The sequence below is a fragment of the Cryptomeria japonica genome, chromosome 3 (genome assembly GCF_030272615.1).
Source record: "Cryptomeria japonica chromosome 3, Sugi_1.0, whole genome shotgun sequence".
Lineage (NCBI taxonomy): Eukaryota > Viridiplantae > Streptophyta > Pinopsida > Cupressales > Cupressaceae > Cryptomeria > Cryptomeria japonica.
The window spans coordinates 99636206-99653557 of NC_081407.1; the positions used below are offsets into that span (position 1 = coordinate 99636206).

Sequence of the window (17352 nt, forward strand, 5' to 3'; positions counted from 1 at the left end):
TTTTCTGAAAAGTCACCAGGGGTTTAACTTGTCTTGTTTCCATGAATGATACCAAGTTCAAGTCACCAAGACTGGAGGATGAAGTTGCCAGTTGATGGGTGGTTACTGGTTAGGATTTTGGAATTCATCAAAGGGTCCACCATTTTTCAAAGCAAGTGCTAATCAGAATTAAAGAGGGTCTTCATGCATCAAACTATTGCTTTTAGCCATGGCTATTTTTGGCAGTCACTTTTTCAGAAGTTTTACTTTTGGATAGGTTGTTGAAAGCTTATTTTTAAGCTGCTTTGGTTAGATTTATTTGCTATCTTTAAAATTGTTTTTGCTTTAAAGCTATTTATTTACCGTTTTTCAGAAATTTTAAGCATTTGTGCTTTTAAACAATGCATTTTGGAATAAGTTAATTATTATTCTAAATCCAAAAAACTGGGCATTTTGTAACCTATAAATAAGTAATTTGATCACAAGAAATTCTTAATGATAGTTGGTTGAGACCACTTATGCTGCTGAAATATTGTTCCTTGTTATCCTTGTGTCTGTTTTACTGTGTAATTTCGTTAATTGAAATGGAAGTAGATTATAGGGTCAAGTTTGTATTGATGATAAATCTATTGGCATAGGATGTAACTTTCCATGCAATGTAACTTTTCAAATTATAAAATTGTATATTTTTATATGTCCAAGTTATTATTCTTTCAAATCCTGTTTGCATCTGCTTATTTGTCTTTATTTTAACCAGTAGAAAGGTGTGGTGGTTGTGTTTAGGAATAGATGCTTTCATTCATAAAATCTATAAAATCCCACTTGTGAGACAAGAGTTGTTAAAGTCTGTTGCTTGTACCCAAGGAAAAAGAACAAGTAAATAGTTATTTCATTCATCAAAACCCACAAAAAGAAATATTGTAAATTGTTAATGACAATATACTTTATCTATAGGTATAGATTAAACTTAAGGAGTCTCCCCTTATAATTCAATGAGATTTTACCTTCTGAGTTATCTTGAAAGAGAGAAATTAAAATGCAAAACATAGGTTTGAAAATTTAAATATATTAATATATAGGTGCAATTCACATTTTCAGGAGTTGAATTTTGTTGGTTTTTTTGTGTAACTAGGATAGGAAAATAAATAGGATTCGGATTGCCTTAAGGCATCATCCGAATCCTTATAGGGTAGAGCCCTATCTATTGTATTTATATGTAATGTGTAAAACCATTAAGGGCTAGACCTAACATGTAAAGGGGCGCATCTCTAGGTCCAACGTGTGGACCTATCTCCAGCACACACATTTTGTGGCGTATAGGATTATGTATTGATCATTTATGATGGGCTGGGCCCAAATGATTGTATTATTAAAAGGACGCATCCCTTCTCCAAAAGTGTGGTCCTATATCTTATTTTAGCACATCTCTATGTAGCGTGGGCTCTTGTAACGTAGAAACTATATTGTTTAGGTCCCATGCTTATGGTGGCGTGTGGAACTAATATTATAGTGTTGGCCCCAAGGATGGATTGGGCCGACCCAAGATAGGGCTCACCTCTTGTATATATGCACAAGCATATCACTAGTCGTAAATGCAATCAAGCAATCCGAATATTAGACAATCAATGTGAAGACCCTGTGCTCTACAATAAAAGGTCAATACGAATTCTGATCAAGGAATCAGCGAATTACTTCTGCCATCAGCATTTGCCATACATGCAATCTTGGAAAGTGAATACATTGAAGAGGATAGCGAGTTCCTCTTGAAGGTCTACAAACACCATTAGGTCTGCAATCTTCAGTGAAGAACTACGAAGAGCTGGAAGCTGTATGCTGATGATATTCTTATATAAGAATGAGATAAGTCTGCTATCTTCTGCTGCTACATTGTGCCCTAGCTGGGTTACGACTGTAACTCTAATTCTGCCCTAGGTTGACAGTTATATCAGATAAGTAATCTGATTTTTATTGCCATTGTATTCTACAATTAATAAAAGGATCTAGATCTGATTTGTTGCTGGGTTTTTCCTCCAAGGGGAGGTTTTCCCAGGGTATGTGTTGTGTCTTGTCTCTTTTGTATTCTTGCATTCACATTGTTCTCTGCAATCTGATCACTAAAGTTAACATGGTATCAGAGTCTAGGTTTGCATGTGCAATGATCAGATTTACAGCCTGGACTTCTGTGTGACAGCTAGGGTTTTCAGATGATTACATGCACAGTAAAGGTCCTTCATCTACATAAATGGATTCCTCATCCTCTTAGCATCTTAGAACCTTCAAAGGTGATGAATCTCAATTTATTTCAAGGGAGATAGGTAAGTGAAGTTGTAGGTGAATTGAAGCTACCTTATTTTGATACTTGCTGTCAATCCTTATATATTTTTGCTATCAATCCTTATATATTTTTGCTATCATATACCTGCTATCACTTATATATTCAATGTATTCATGGCTGAATAGTGATAGTGTATATATATGGATGTGTATTAACTATTAGGATCCGAGTATAGGTAAATGTCTTCTATCTATATGTCTGAATCTGCGTGTTGAGGGTTTGTAAGGGTTGGTGTTTTGTTTTACTATATCATGTCTCTAAGGTAACCTAATGTCTACTCTTGAAGATAATGTTTTCAGGTTATGTCTCTCTGAAGAAAGCATTCCTGCATGACCTGAGAAGCCCTACCTCAATCAGATCTTGTCATCGAACTAATTATGAAAGTCTACCTTTCATCTCTCTTGTTTAAGATGCTATGGGTCCACTTCGTAAGTAAGAATGAATCATCAGGTCTGTGAATTCCTTATTTAGATAGGGTTTTAGAGGGAGTCTTGATATCTTTTAATATATCATTTCATTCTTGGGTTCTAATCATTATGGTTTAATAGAGGAATTGATAATATATATCTAATGTATATTCCTTGTCTATGGCAAAATGTTTATTTATCATGATACTAACCTCGATACACTGGGTGTGTCATCCACCCTCTGCGGAGTGCAAGGTGGTAGTGCTCGCTCACCCTCTGCGGAGTGCAAGGTGGCGGTTCTTTCCACCCTCTGCGAAGTGCAAGGTGGCAGTTCTTTCCACCCTCTATGGAGTGCAAGGTGGCGGTTATTTCTCACCCTTTGCAGAGAGCAAGGTGAGTTCACCCTCTGCGGTGTGCAAGGTGACAGGTTGTTCTTCTCAGTGAAGAAGCTTATGTATCCTCTGCGATTGTGCATGATTTATGTTATATATATGTCTGAGTGAATATCCTGCACGTGTGCATATGGAAAGGTCTCTTTCATCCTCTGTGGATGTGCATGATGAAAGATAATGGTGTTATATGCAAGTCCCCAGGAAAGTGTGAAGATATGAAGCGTTGGCTTCTTCCTCTGCAAGCATTGCAAGGAGAACGCCATGGAAAGATTCATATTGTAATGTAATTGTGTGATCAAATCACGATGTGTATACTGTTTGTACTCTTAGGGCTGGCCCTAAACCTTGTAAATGTTCTTGCCATGGGTTTGTCCATGTGAATTTGGTTATGTATTTACTTTCCTCCCTAGTTAAGAGGGAGTGTTGGTTTTTTTGTGTAACTAGGATAGAAAAATAAATAGGATTCGGATTGCCTTAAGGCATCATCCCAATCCTTATAGGGCAGAGCCCTATCTAATGTATTTATATGTAATGTGTAAAACCATTAAGGGCTGGACCTAACATGTAAAGGGGCGCATCTCTAGGTCCAACGTGTGGACCTATCTCCAGCACACACATTTTGTGGCATATAGTATTATGTATTGATCATTTATGATGGGCTGGGCCCAAATGATTGTATTATTAAAAGGACACATCCCTTCTCCAAAAGTGTGGTCCTATATCTTATTTTAGCACATCTCTATGTAGCGTGGGCTCTTGTAACGTAGAAACTATATTGTTTAGGTCCCATGCTTATGGTGGTGTGTGGAACTAATATTATAGTGTTGGCCCCAAGGATGGATTGGGCTGACCCAAGATAGGGCTCACCTCTTGTATATATGCACAAGCATATCACTAGTCGTAAATGCAATCAAGCAATCCAAATATTAGACAATCAATGTGAAGACCCTGTGCTCTGCAATAAAAGGTCAATGCAAATTCTGATCAAGGAATCAGCGAATTACTTCTGCCACCAGCATTTGCCATACATGCGATCTTGGACAGTGAATACATTGAAGAGGATAGCGAGTTCCTCTTGAAGGTCTACAAACACCATTAGGTCTGCAATCTTCAGTGAAGAACTATGAAGAGCTGGAAGCTGTATGCTGATGATATTCTTATATAAGAAAGAGATAAGTTTGCTATCTTCTGCTATTACATTGTGCCCTAGCTGGGTTACGACTGTAACTCTAATTCTGCCCTAGGTTGACAGTTATATCAGATAAGTAATCTGATTTTTATTGCCATTGTATTCTACAATTAATAAAAGGATCTAGATCTGATTTATTGCTGGGTTTTTCCTCCAAGAGGGAGGTTTTCCCAGGGTATGTGTTGTGTCTTGTCTCTTTTGTATTCTTGCATTCACATTGTTCTCTGCAATCTGATCACTAAAGTTAACAAATTTCTCTATAGGTAAACGTATATTGTACTTTGATGGTATGTTTCCATAGCGAGAATTTGTATTTTGTAAATTGTAGTGTAAAATGGAGCACTTTTATTTAATGATGATCTGCTTATTGCCAGTGTTCATATTATAAAATGTAATTAAAAGTTTGTCTTAGAGTCTTAGACTATTATCTAGTCGGTTAGTTAGGCATAAATCATCACACACAAATTATGCACCCTTCATGATTGTCATGGTCTCAAACATTTTCAAATGATCTTTTCATTGTTTCTTCATACATATAACTCAAAAATGTGTTTCTGTTTGTTCTAACGGAAGATGACTCTTATTGGTCCTGAATGAGTGAGTCGGTTCTCATTCTTGATCCCAATAAATGCCTTCAATAAAGGAAACCACTTCTTGAGTAAGGGATGCCATGATGATCTATTCCATCTGAATGAAGATTATTCTGCAGAGAATAACCTTTACAGTTACATATTATCTTCACACTAACAAATAAATACAAATCAAATAATATTTTATTATTAGATGACATCATATTATATTGCCAAGGTGACCAATCTTAAATGGTTTACATCAAGAGGTAAAATCTACATTCCAAACCAAATTAAATAGGATAGATGCGTGGGGTACACTGATAGCTGATGTATTTATAGATATGTAACTCAATAATTATTAAAAAATAATAATAAAAGATAAATATAATAGATGCAACCAACATTATGGATCAAACTTTTTTAAGATGGTAGCAAATTGAAAAATTTATAAGTAGTTTGATTTATATCATCAGCTACATATGCACATATTATAATATTTTTTTATGATTCATAATATATATACATAAGTATAAATAAGATAAAAGAGTATCTTGGTGTGACAGGAGATATAATTTGGAGAAAAGTGAACAGTACAACTACAAATAAATATAAATGTTTTTAAAAATAAGCCAGTGCACACAGAACCCATAACTTGAAAAGATATATCATAATATTTATATTCATTATTTTGGATTAAACTGCTATACTTCAGTAGAGAATGTTTGTATATTGTGTTATTGTGGATGGAGAAATGCTCTTTATGCAGGGCATCACTTTTGCGGCAGCATCTAGACATTGCTACAGGAATGGTCCCCTCCTCAACAAGGAAAGTTGCAGTTGAAGCAATTCCTACATCCTGCTGCAATGTGAAAACGGATCTGTGCAAACTTTATTATATTCAGGAGTATATGGCCATGTATTTCCAAACATATCATGGTATTAATGTGTGCATAGGGCATTCACAGGCATACACATCAAAGCCTACAAGAAGATGTATAAACGAATTACATTTGAAAGCATACATGTGTTAGTATAAGTTTCAATCAAGTAGTGCTTAAGAATTTGCATTGCAACATCAGAGCCTAACAGACTCTCCATTTATTGAAAAACATGGTTAAAATACTGAGATAATGTAAAATAAGTATAATAAAAACAAACAAAAATTGCATAGAAAACCAAGGATTAATTTGTGATGTGACTAGAACATTATAAGCATCCCAACAAAAATGAGCACCAACTCCATTAGAAACGACAAAATGGCCATGAATATCATTGGCCCTAATTTGAAGTGTGATATAGAGCAAGTTTGATGAAAGATAAATTATTGATAAAAGAAATGATGAAAGAAAAGTCTGGGTTGAGATAAGCAAATAACAAAGATACAACCACCGCAGGGTCCTAAAACAACAGATTAAGACATTTATAGTTATACTATGTAAATTGGAAGAAGATATGCTATGCTAGACTGAATTAACAACCATTAATTTTCCTGCAACCATGTTTTAGGTGTTTGTCTTCCAGGAAAAGAAAGAAGTTGCATGTATGATAACACAATTACATAACATTCCAAATGGTTTTTGTAAGCAATGAAATTTCATATTAACTTAAGAAGTTGAGAAAAATAAAGACAAGGAAGAGATGGTACCAATGAAACCTTTAGTGGCCTAACACTAGAGGAAAGCATCTTCTTTTGAAGCGATAAACAATCTATATGTAAAGAAGTTCTGTAAGAAATACTCCTTGACTGCTTATTGTGCATGGACCACTGTAAATAATATAGTAGCAGTAGTATCGATCACTATATAACTATTCATGTAGTCTTGGTATGATGGGACTCCACTTCAAGTGAATGCAGAGACTCTTGTAGGTTCTATTAGCTATATTCATTCTGTTGTAAATACTATATGCATTCTGTTCTGTATGCTATATGGTATGATGTGACTCCACTTCAAATGAGACAAAGATATTTGAGTATTGAAGATGTAAATACACTACTTTCTCTAACAAATTATTGTGAATGTGAAAGCATATAAAGTTCAGAGATAGCCCTTCACATAATTAAGTTCAGTTCAGAGATGGCTACCTTCACATAATTAAGTTCATAAACAGTGTTGACATAAAAAAATAAGAATAACTAATTAGAATGCCTTTCATTAATAGTTGAATAATTGGGCCATTTAAACATTTAAAGAAAACAAATAAGCTTGGCCCCAAAGCCTAAACCAAATTCTAACTAATTGTTTTCTATAAATCAATTAGGGTGCATGTGCACTAGTCCCAAACATTTATTTGGAAAAACAGGACGTAAGTTTAAAGCCACACAACTTTGATGCTCAATAATTCATTGAAATCAACTCATAACCCACAATTGTATCAATAATACACTTATTATAATCAAGTTCAACTTTCAAAACAAAATGAATGAATAAAGCATTAACACTATTTTTTAAAAAGGCTAAATTTAGCATACCCAAACAAATGGGGCATTGCATTTCTTCTCGAATCGCGGACAAATTGACAAGAACATACCTAGTCAACAATCAAAATATAGTCAGTTAACAATGAAAACTGCATTTAAAGAGACCAATTGCCAAAGTTATTAGACAATACAACAATATTTCTAATAGAATCATCAATTAGTGTTTTGGGCCTTTCGTCTATAAAGCCTTTGCAAAATGTCTAAAATCACCATATTTTAGTACAAGAAAAAAACATTCAACTGTAAAAATGATTTTCAAAAATAAAAGAACAAATATATATATATATATATATGCCATATTCATTAAAAAGTTCTAATATCTGATGGAAATGAAGAAAATGGGAAGACAATACAAGATCCTCACAATTAAGGCCATTTATCTATTGCTTCCAAATTATGGTTTTGGGTGTATAAGTCCAGCTGCTTCCAAAGGATGTTGTGTTAGGGGAGAGAGGTATTCAAAGAGGCATGCTTCTCTAGGCATGAAAAGCCATTCTTGTAATGAGATGTCAAGAGATGTAAGAATCACAAAAAATCAGTTGAGTTTGGATTCACCTCAAGTTCTTTCAAACTCGAGGTGCTTGGTTGTTCAGTTCTTTATGAAGAGATGGTCTATAAAATAGAATACCAAGAATAGGATTACCTAATGGGCAATATTCAATGTAAGAACAACAGAGTATCCTATCCTTTTTTGATTGTACAATCATTTATTAATCAATGATTCAACAGCCAATGTCATTCCTTATCCAATTAACCACGTGCCTAAAGCTGACAACCTACTAATGATGGCTAGGCTTGATCTTGTCCGTTCAAAGGTTTTTAAGATAATATCCATGGCCTCTATTTTTCTAAAAAGCTTTGTTTATTGCATTTTCCTAAGCTATTATATGCCATTGATCCTATCTATAATTTGATGACCCTTGTTTTACCTCACCTTCCTTCTCTTCTTACATGTACTCAGTGGAACCAAACAAGGAAGGCCTTTTAGCACTCGTCCAATGAAATTTAGTTTCTGTTTATGCCATTGGTTGTAGCATTAGTAGCTAACGAGGAATCTAATCTTGGAAGCTGGTAAAGGATTTAAGAATCTATGAGCTATGGATATGAATATATGGACCTTGGGAATTAGTCTGGATCTAGGGATGAGAGTTGCCCCTTGAACCAACAAAAGGGCATTGAGGCTGTCTCCTGATGAAGGCCCTTCAAGCACTTGATTGATGGATCAAAGTCTAGGAAACAGCAAACCACTTATCCTACATCACATTGTGGAGAGGGGAGAAATTTTGCTACATTTATCCAGAGTTTAGAAAACTGGCAGCATCACAAGTACAAAATCCATTCCATAAAAGACTTGCAAAAAGATTCGACCTATAAGACCAAATGGCTCTTGCCTCAACTTGTTGCCTTATCTTAGCATCCATGGTATTAAATATAAAGAAATATTGAATTCTATTAGCTATCACTTAAAGAAGAAGAAGAATTGTACATTCACAAGACATTGCAAATTTTCAATGTACTCTTCTTGCTACCGAAATTCACACTACCAAACAGAAACATATTAACACGTACATTGTTGACAACGGTACCTTGACTACGCAAGAAGGGTTTCTCAATCTCCTTTTCATAAAGAAAAAATTCAGAAAAAATTGTCCCTAAAGCAAGAAAATAATAACAATCATATATAGTTTTAATGCATCATGTTTAGGATTTTTTGGTCCTCATTATCTGTTATAAGTAGATTGTAGCATTTAGGAATCAGCGTACTCTGTCTTGACAAATAGATGAACATTTTTGCATTTTTTATACCCATTGGGAGCACTCATGAGACATACACACAAGGTGCATAGGGTAGCAAGGGCACACCTTAGTTATCCTATGTGCACTCCCATTCTTGTTCCCTTTGCTATTTGTCCCAACCCTAAACCAATTCCTATTGTTTCTAGTAACATAGCTCTTTTTATTGACAATCGAATTCAAATCTCACTCACTTTCTATGCCTACTCCTCTACAATTGGGCTATGCCCTTTACTTATACAAGTGTTGGAGGAGTCCACGTACTAAAACAACCTAACCATTGGAAACTAGAAGAGACATCATTTTCTTGACCATTTTTTGTTTTTATACTGAGTTAAAACAACTCAATATAAGTAGGGAAGTCGTTTAGGGAGTTTCCTATAAAATAGGATATGAGAATCCTATTAATATGTAATTTGTACTGAACAATAATATGAAGAAGCATTGTTATCCTATGTGCACTCCCATTCTTGTTCCCATTGCTATTTGTCCCAACCCTAAACTAATTCCTATTGTTTCTAGTAACATAGCTCTTTTTATTGACAATCAAATTCAAATCTCACTCACTTTCTATGCTTACTCCTCTACAATTGGGCTATGCCCTTTACTTATACAAGTGTTGGAGGAATCCACGTACTTAAACAACCCAACCATTGGAAACTAGAAGAGACATCATTTTCTTGACCATTTTTTGTTTTTATACTGAGTTAAAACAACTCAATATAAGTAGGGAAGTCGTTTAGGGAGTTTCCTATAAAATAGGATATGAGAATCCTATTAATATGTAATTTGTATTGAACAATAATATGAAGAAGCATTGTTATTCCATGCATAAAATTATATTGGCTTCCTCAACTCATACTTCTTTCAAAGCACCTCCTTAAGTTTATGCTTATTGCAGATTTCATGAAACTAGAGGCATGATGGAAGAAGTTGTCCAAAATGGCAAAAGTTCACCCAGCTACTAGCATGATCATATGACTGAAACCCTGAAATCTGGAACATGTTCAATATTTCATACAATAATCACCAAAAATATGGCTTAAAGCCCTAGGGCTTTAACTAAACCAATAAGACAAACAAGTGACTATATCACTGCAATTATTAAGCACAAGGTGATGACTGAAACCAAATTCAAAACAGCAAAAAACTAGAGTTAAATCGGCAAATCTGCATCAAAAATCTGAAACCCTTTAAGGGGAAGGTGATTTTTTAATCAGCCAAAACCCTAGCTAAACAGTTCATTTAAAAAACAGAATTTATACTGAAAGCAACTTTCATTTCTCAGTATGCTGACTGTCAAGCTGCTGATATTTGTATGAAACAGGGATATGATGATTGCCATCATGCCAAATCAAGATGTCACTATTACAAATAACTGAAATCACTTTCATTGTTTTGTAGAGGGTGAGAACCCATTGATTTATGCATGAACGGAGGATTATGAAAACTGTCATTATGCAAAATTGTGAAAATGCTGTTATATGCAACTGATACAGGCTATTTGCTGCTGTAGGAAAATGAAAACTGGTGATTACAGAGTGCTAGAATATTAGACAACCTTAACTCGACATTAACCCAATCAGGTGCTGTGTTTATGAATATTTCAGCCACTTGAAAGGCTTGTTAGCATTGTCAGGTGCATTATTTGAATGCAATTAGTCCTACAAGTTGCCCATTCTATGTGTTCCTGTCTTTGAAAAGATTCAGCTCTGTCCACGTGTGCTTTCCTCATGTATTCACCACTTCTACACCCTTGAAAGAGATTTAGACAGAATTTCCATATCTGTTGACCATGTTTGTGATGAATGCAGAACTTTTTGGTGGCCTAACCACAGTAGATGTACACCCAAGACTCAATAACTAGCTTGTTTGACACTTAGGCAGACAAAAATTCAATTGCTACCACTTTTACAGTTTTGAAATCATGGCAAACTCTGTGCTAGTGCGTGTCTGCTCTACCTTTGCCACTTTAACCTATGCAGAATTTTTAGTTGGTTAAACAGCTTAATCAATAGAAAAAATGTGCCCTATTTTGTGTTCGAGTTTTTGACAGAACTTCAGGCAGAGAATGTCAGTGATGTTGCCACTTTCACCATCCCAAGCAGAAAATTTTGATAGTTCTGCCAACATAAAAGTGTACCACTTTCACTTAAATGCCACCTTCCAATTCTTTAGTAGAATTCTGAACTGGTTTGGCCATCACTGGCATGCACAGTGTTCACTTATGCCCCTTTTCTATCACACTCAGCAGAAATCTATGACACTTTAAACCATGTTTTTATGAGTTTGGTATAGAATTTTAGTAGTTAAACCACTGTAGTTGGGCACTCTTCAATTCTAGGTCAGCACTCTTCAATCTCTTGGGCATTTATCCTTCTTGAGGCTTAACCTCCAGACAGTCCCCTCTTGTTCTAACCTTAAAGCTTTTGCACATGGCCTCATCAGCAGACAAAAGAAACTTTGAAGTAGGGCCATCTTTAGACAAGGATAAACATTAAAGATAATAATGGAAACTATCACCAATCTACAACAAATGTGATTAGCAAACACAGAGACGCAAGAAAATGCCTTTCCAACGATGAGTTTTGTAGGGGTGCACACATTTCAAGTAAAGAGGTTTGTATCACTGTATATTGATCTTATATCATCTCGTCAGCCCGGCACAATTATTTTGCTGGCAGATTATTCTATATGATGAAACAGTTGAACCCAGTCCTACTCCAGAAATTTTTGTTTTCCTTGCACTACTGTATGCCCTTGTTTCTTTTATTAAGGAAAGGTTAGCTCAAAAGCCAAATAAAAGTGCTTTCTTATCAAATGGTGATAATCTGACTCTTAATTTGCCTGCCCTACCTGCACTGCACAAACAGTTAAGGATAATCCTCTCGGAAGTGGTAGTATCACTAGTGCCCTATTAGATTGAAGATTAGAAACTTGCTAATAAAGTGGATACCTTCTGTTAGGAATAGGATGCACTGTAATCTGCTAGTTTATAAATTCTGGCATTGATCCAAAATTAACTGCCCGTGTCAATTGCTTGATTACACTGACCTAAGATTACTTTCTTCTATTCACTTGTCCACAATTTTTCTATACTGTATATTTACATGTTTTTGTTGTTACGTTAAATACCATGCTTACCTTACAGTTCATCTGATTGGAAGGGTTTCTTTATAATGACGAAAAACTATGAATGAGCATGGAATCATTATATAGAACACTGCTGTCTTGTCCCAACTCAAAGCTTTTGCTTGTAACAACTTGGAAAGATATTTCAAACTTATAAATTTGTATCCCTTTTTATAATCCATTTTTCAGTTAATGCTGTTTGTAGTGAGCTATAACAGGTCTCGCTGCCATGTTCTTTTCTTTTGCATCAATAATTACTATATACAAACCTTTGGTTACTTTCTGTTGTGACGTATTCACACATCGCCCCATTGCAAATGGGGACCCCTGCTTTTTGCTTTCTAGGGTTTGTTTTCTAGGTCTTTTAGGGTTTTGTCTGTTAGCCTTTGTAGGATGAGTGTTGTCGAGGGGATCGTTGGATTATAGGCTTTGCTTGAGCCAGGGTGAGTCCACAGTGCCCCAGAATTAGGGTTTCTTTGAGAGTCTTCCTTAGGGCATGGTTTTGCTCTCATTGCTAATTGTGTCTTGCTTTGTGAGTGGGTATCATTCTTGAGGGTCTGAGTTAGGTCGAGTTGGTGAGTGATGAAGTCTGGAATGTCATCCTGATCTTCAAATGCCCTGAAATTTGGCTAAGTCTGGAATGCCCTGATCCTGAAATTTGGCTAAGTCTGGAATGTCCTGATCTTGAAATTTGGCTAAGTCTGGAAAACTGAAGAATCCTCCAAAAACCAGATTTTGCAATATAACTCCTGGAGGTCCGAAACCACTCTCAAACATCCTGAAAGTATATATGGAATATAACTTAAAGTATAAGAAATCTTTCTTATACTTAAATGTTATATTCCATAAAATGATCCTGACGAGGAGTTCAAAATGTCAAATTTCACTCCTGACCCTTCCAAAGGGTCCAAAGCGAATTTCGCTCCTGACCCTTCCAAAGGGTCCAGAGCGAAATTCTCCATAGGACATTCTACTTTGACCAAAACCTAAAACTAATGCATTCCTAGGCTTGAATGAAGGTAAAAACGCTTGTTTCAATGAAGAAATGTGAAAATGAAGTCAGGATCCTGGCCAAGATTAGGAATTTCGCTCCTGACCCTTCCAAAGGGTCCAGAGCGAAAATCTTTATATCTCTTGTTTTCCTCCTTATTTTGGCTAGGCATTGGCTTGATGGGAGATCAATGGGTATGTTTTTGCCTTCAGAGGGAGTTTGATTGATTTTGAAGAACAAGATTTTGGCCTAAAGGAGAATTTCGCTCCTGACCCTTTCAAAAGGTCCAGAGCGAAATTCATCATAAACTTCATTTGCTACCTTGTTTGACCTTGAAACCTTCTTCCTCGGGTGGAAAATGATCTAAGTTTGCTTCTTGAAGTGGTTTGAAGTTTGAAAAGTGAGTAATCTAGCCTAGAATGAGATTTTCGCTCCTGACCCTTCCAAAGGGTCCAGAGCGAAAATCTTCCCAAAGCACATTTCATCTTAAGTTTGGCTAATCTTTGACTTGCAGGGTACCTTGGAAGGAAGGATGGACATTCTTGTTGCCTTTGAAGTGTTTGAAAGCGTTGAGAAATGAAAGATTTTGGACCAAAAGGGAAATTTCGCTCCTGACCCTTCCAAAGGGTCCAGAGCAAAATTCCTAAAAACTCATATTTTTGCATTGAAAAAGGTCAAGCTTTTGATTTGTTATGACATGGATGGAAGAGAAATAACTTGTCTTTGCTTCTTGAGGTCGTTTTGAAAGGGAGAAATGAAGAATCTAGCCCAAGTTAAGATTTTCGCTCCTGACCCTTCCAAAGGGTCCAGAGCGAAAATCTCTCTAAAACACATTTCTTGCCTTATTTGGCCAAAATTTGATGTCCAAGGCATGATGAGATGAAGTATGAACATGTTGAAATCCTTGGAGATGATTAGAAGATTGTGAAAATGAAGAATTCTAGCCAGGATAGGAAATTTCGCTCGTGACCCTTCCAAAGGGTCCAGGGCGAAATTCCTTATAAACCTACCTTTTGACCTTTCTTGGACATGAAATCTTATTCCTAGGGTGATGAAGGACGAAATCCTACCTTGCAAAGAAGTTTCAGAAAATGATGATTTTGGGTCAAAAATGAAAATTTCGCTCCTGACCCTTCCAAAGGGTCCAGAGCGAATTTTCTCAAAACCTCTTTTGCTATCAAGTTTTTTTTTGCTAGGTCAAGTGTGGGATGAGGCAAAATCAAGAAGAGCATGCCCTTAAGAATGACTTTAAGTTGTTAAAGACCATAAATGATGAAGGAATTGAGCCTAGACAAGATTTTCGCTCCTAACCCTTCCAAAGGGTCCAGAGCGAAAATCCTTGAAAACATTGTTTTTTCAAAATTTTGGGCAAGGCCAAGCTAGGACAAGGGTGTGAGAAGGCAATTGGATTGCTAAGAATGAAAATTTTGAAGCCAAGAGGGAAATTCGCTCTTGACCCTTCCAAAGGGTCCAGAGCGAAATTTCCAAATTCTCCCTTTTTCTTGCAAATTTAAGACAAGATTTTGCTATTCATGACTTGGATGGGAGTGAGGCGTGATGTTCCATGCCTTGGAAATGATTTGAAGATGAAAGGATGAAGGAATTGCCCTAAAAATCGCTCCTGACCTTCCAAAGGGTCCAGAGCGAAAAGTCCAAAACCAGTGCATTCCTTTCAAGTTTGTGCTAAGACAAGGCTAAACCAAGCTGGAAATTGCCCTTGAGACCACCTTTGAGTGGATGTTTGTTCCAAAAAATGATGATTCTAGGTCAGAGAAGGATTTTCGCTCCTGACCCTTCCAAAGGGTCCAGGGCGAAAATCCTAAAATCTCCTATTCTGCCTTGCAAAACGAAATCAAACTTGGATTGGGTGAAAGAAGAAAGATATTTCCTAGCATTGTGAGGTGGATTGAAGTTGGAATGATCAAAAATGAGCTACAAAAGGAGAAAATCGCTCCTGACCCTTCCAAAGGGTCCAGGGCGAAAAGCACTAAAGTCACCTTTTCCTTCAAGGTTTGAGTAAAACTAAGCCTGGATTGCAGTAAAAGAAGCCATTTGGAATGCCTTGAAAAGATTTGGATCTTCAAAAAATGTGAATTTTGAGCTCAAGAGAGAATTTTGCTCCTGACCCTTCCAAAGGGTCCAGAGTGAAATTTTGGATAGGTCCTGTCCCTGGCTAGTTTCTTAAGCGAATTCTCCTTTTTGGGCCTTGTGAAGATCGAACCAATGTTGCCAAGTTGAGAAGTGGGTTCAATATGGGGGATTCCAGATGAAGTGAAGTGAAGAAAGTGAAATTTAGTGTGAATAGGCAAACAAAAAGTGAATTTCGCTCCTGACCCTTCCAAAGGGTCCAGAGTGAAATTCATCAAAGTCACTATTTCCTCTTTGTGTCAAGACAAGATTTTGATTCCTGAGGCATGAAAAGACTGGAGAGAGGTTGTTTAAGCCTTGCAAGATGAGTTGAAGTGAAGGAAAACAAGCAAAGAGAGAAATTCGCTCCTGACCCTTCCAAAGGGTCCAGGGCGAAATTCTCCAAATCAACCATTTTTCCCTCGAGTGAAGCTAAAATGTTGATACTTATGGCATGGTTGAGGCTGGGTGAGACATTCTTGCCTTGTAGGGTGGAGTGAAGTAAAGAAAGTGTAAAATAAAGCCTAAAGAAGGAATTTCGCTCCTGACCCTTCTAAAGGGTCCAGAGCGAAATACCTATTTTCACCCAATTTACTCATATGAAGAGCTAAAAGTTGAAATCCAAGACTTTGTTAGGCCAAAAAAAGCATAAGCTTGCCTTCCGGAGGATTTTGGAGTGAAAAAATGGGGTAATTGAGGCCTAATCAAGAAAATTGCTCCTGACCCTTCCAAAGGGTCCAGGGCGAAATCCTTTGAAACTGCTATTTTTCACCTTGTTGGGGCCAAGCAAGGAGCTAATTGTGAGGTAACGTTGAAAGGAGGTCTAAATGAGCCAAGAATGCAAAATTCGCTCCTGACCCTTCCAGAGGGTCCAAGGTGAAATTCTTATAGGGTCTGTCCCTGGAAAGAGTCTTGAACTAACTTCATTTTAATATCTTTTTTGTTGATGATTTAAGTTGAAAATGCTATGTTGAAATGAATTTATCATGTGTCCTTAATCATCTTTTGGTTTGTTTTGGCAGATGAAAGAAGACCAGGCTAGGACAAGGACGACCTTCTCCAGCCCAGCATCAACAAGGACGACCTTCTCCAGCCCAGCCTCATCAAGGACGACCTCTTCCAGTCCAACATTTGAAGGAAAGACAAGGTGGCATCCCAGTCATCACTCCTCCAGTCGGGTTGGTCCACTTCAGCATGTCCAGATTCAATGTACCTAACTCACCAAAGATGGCACTAACTTCGATGTACGTACCCCGACTATCCATTGGTCGAATATTCCAGAGAAGACATGTGTCCAAATAAAGCAATTATTTCATTGGTCAGAATTAAGTTTGTTGTAACAAACCCTAATTAGGGTTTCATTGTAAAATCTCGGCCATTGATCTCAAAGTGATCTAAGCCATTGAATTGTATTGAGGGCGCTATATGAGCCCTGGCTCCTCATTTGTAAAGGCTAATAGTTAGTCAATGGTTAGCTAATAGAGAATAGTTAGTCATTAGTAGTTAGAAGGTGAATAGTCAGTTGATAGAATAGCAATTAGAGTAGAATAGGAGGACAAGGCAAGAAATTGTTGCCATTGATTGTAAATAAACTTCATTTTCATTGAAGTAATGGTGAAGTGTGTTGTTTCTTGCAATATGCATGGTTTCTTGTTGAATCTTCAATTCTAGATGGTAGATGATTAGATTGAATGAAGAAAATTGTTGAATGCACCTGTGTGGAATCCGTCTAATCCAAACCACTAGCCTCTTGCTGATGGTAAGTGCGCCTTGCGTGGTCAACTAGAATAAAATGAGCTTAATCTTAAGTTGTTACACGTCTATTGTTTCATGCATTATCTTGAATGGTGATCAGTGTCTGATGGTGTACGATTTGAACATATTGGAAGCACCCCTTAGAAGATCGCATTGAGCTGGTGTCGAATTGTTCAAGCCTGATGGTGAGACCCAGCCCA

The 17352-nt window shown here is 36.6% G+C and overlaps 1 protein-coding gene across 3 annotated transcripts in view; it reads right to left on the reverse strand.

Moving 5' to 3' along the window:
* The window catches only part of LOC131046025 (putative E3 ubiquitin-protein ligase RING1a), a 122729-nt gene that overhangs the window by 16906 nt on the left and 88471 nt on the right, over positions 1–17352 (reverse strand). For all 3 annotated transcript variants that reach the window (XM_057979669.2, XM_057979668.2, XM_057979667.2), the window contains exon 4: positions 7345–7403. In XM_057979669.2, coding sequence (XP_057835652.2) covers positions 7345–7403 — 59 coding nt within the window. The remainder of the gene's footprint in view (positions 1–7344; positions 7404–17352) is intronic.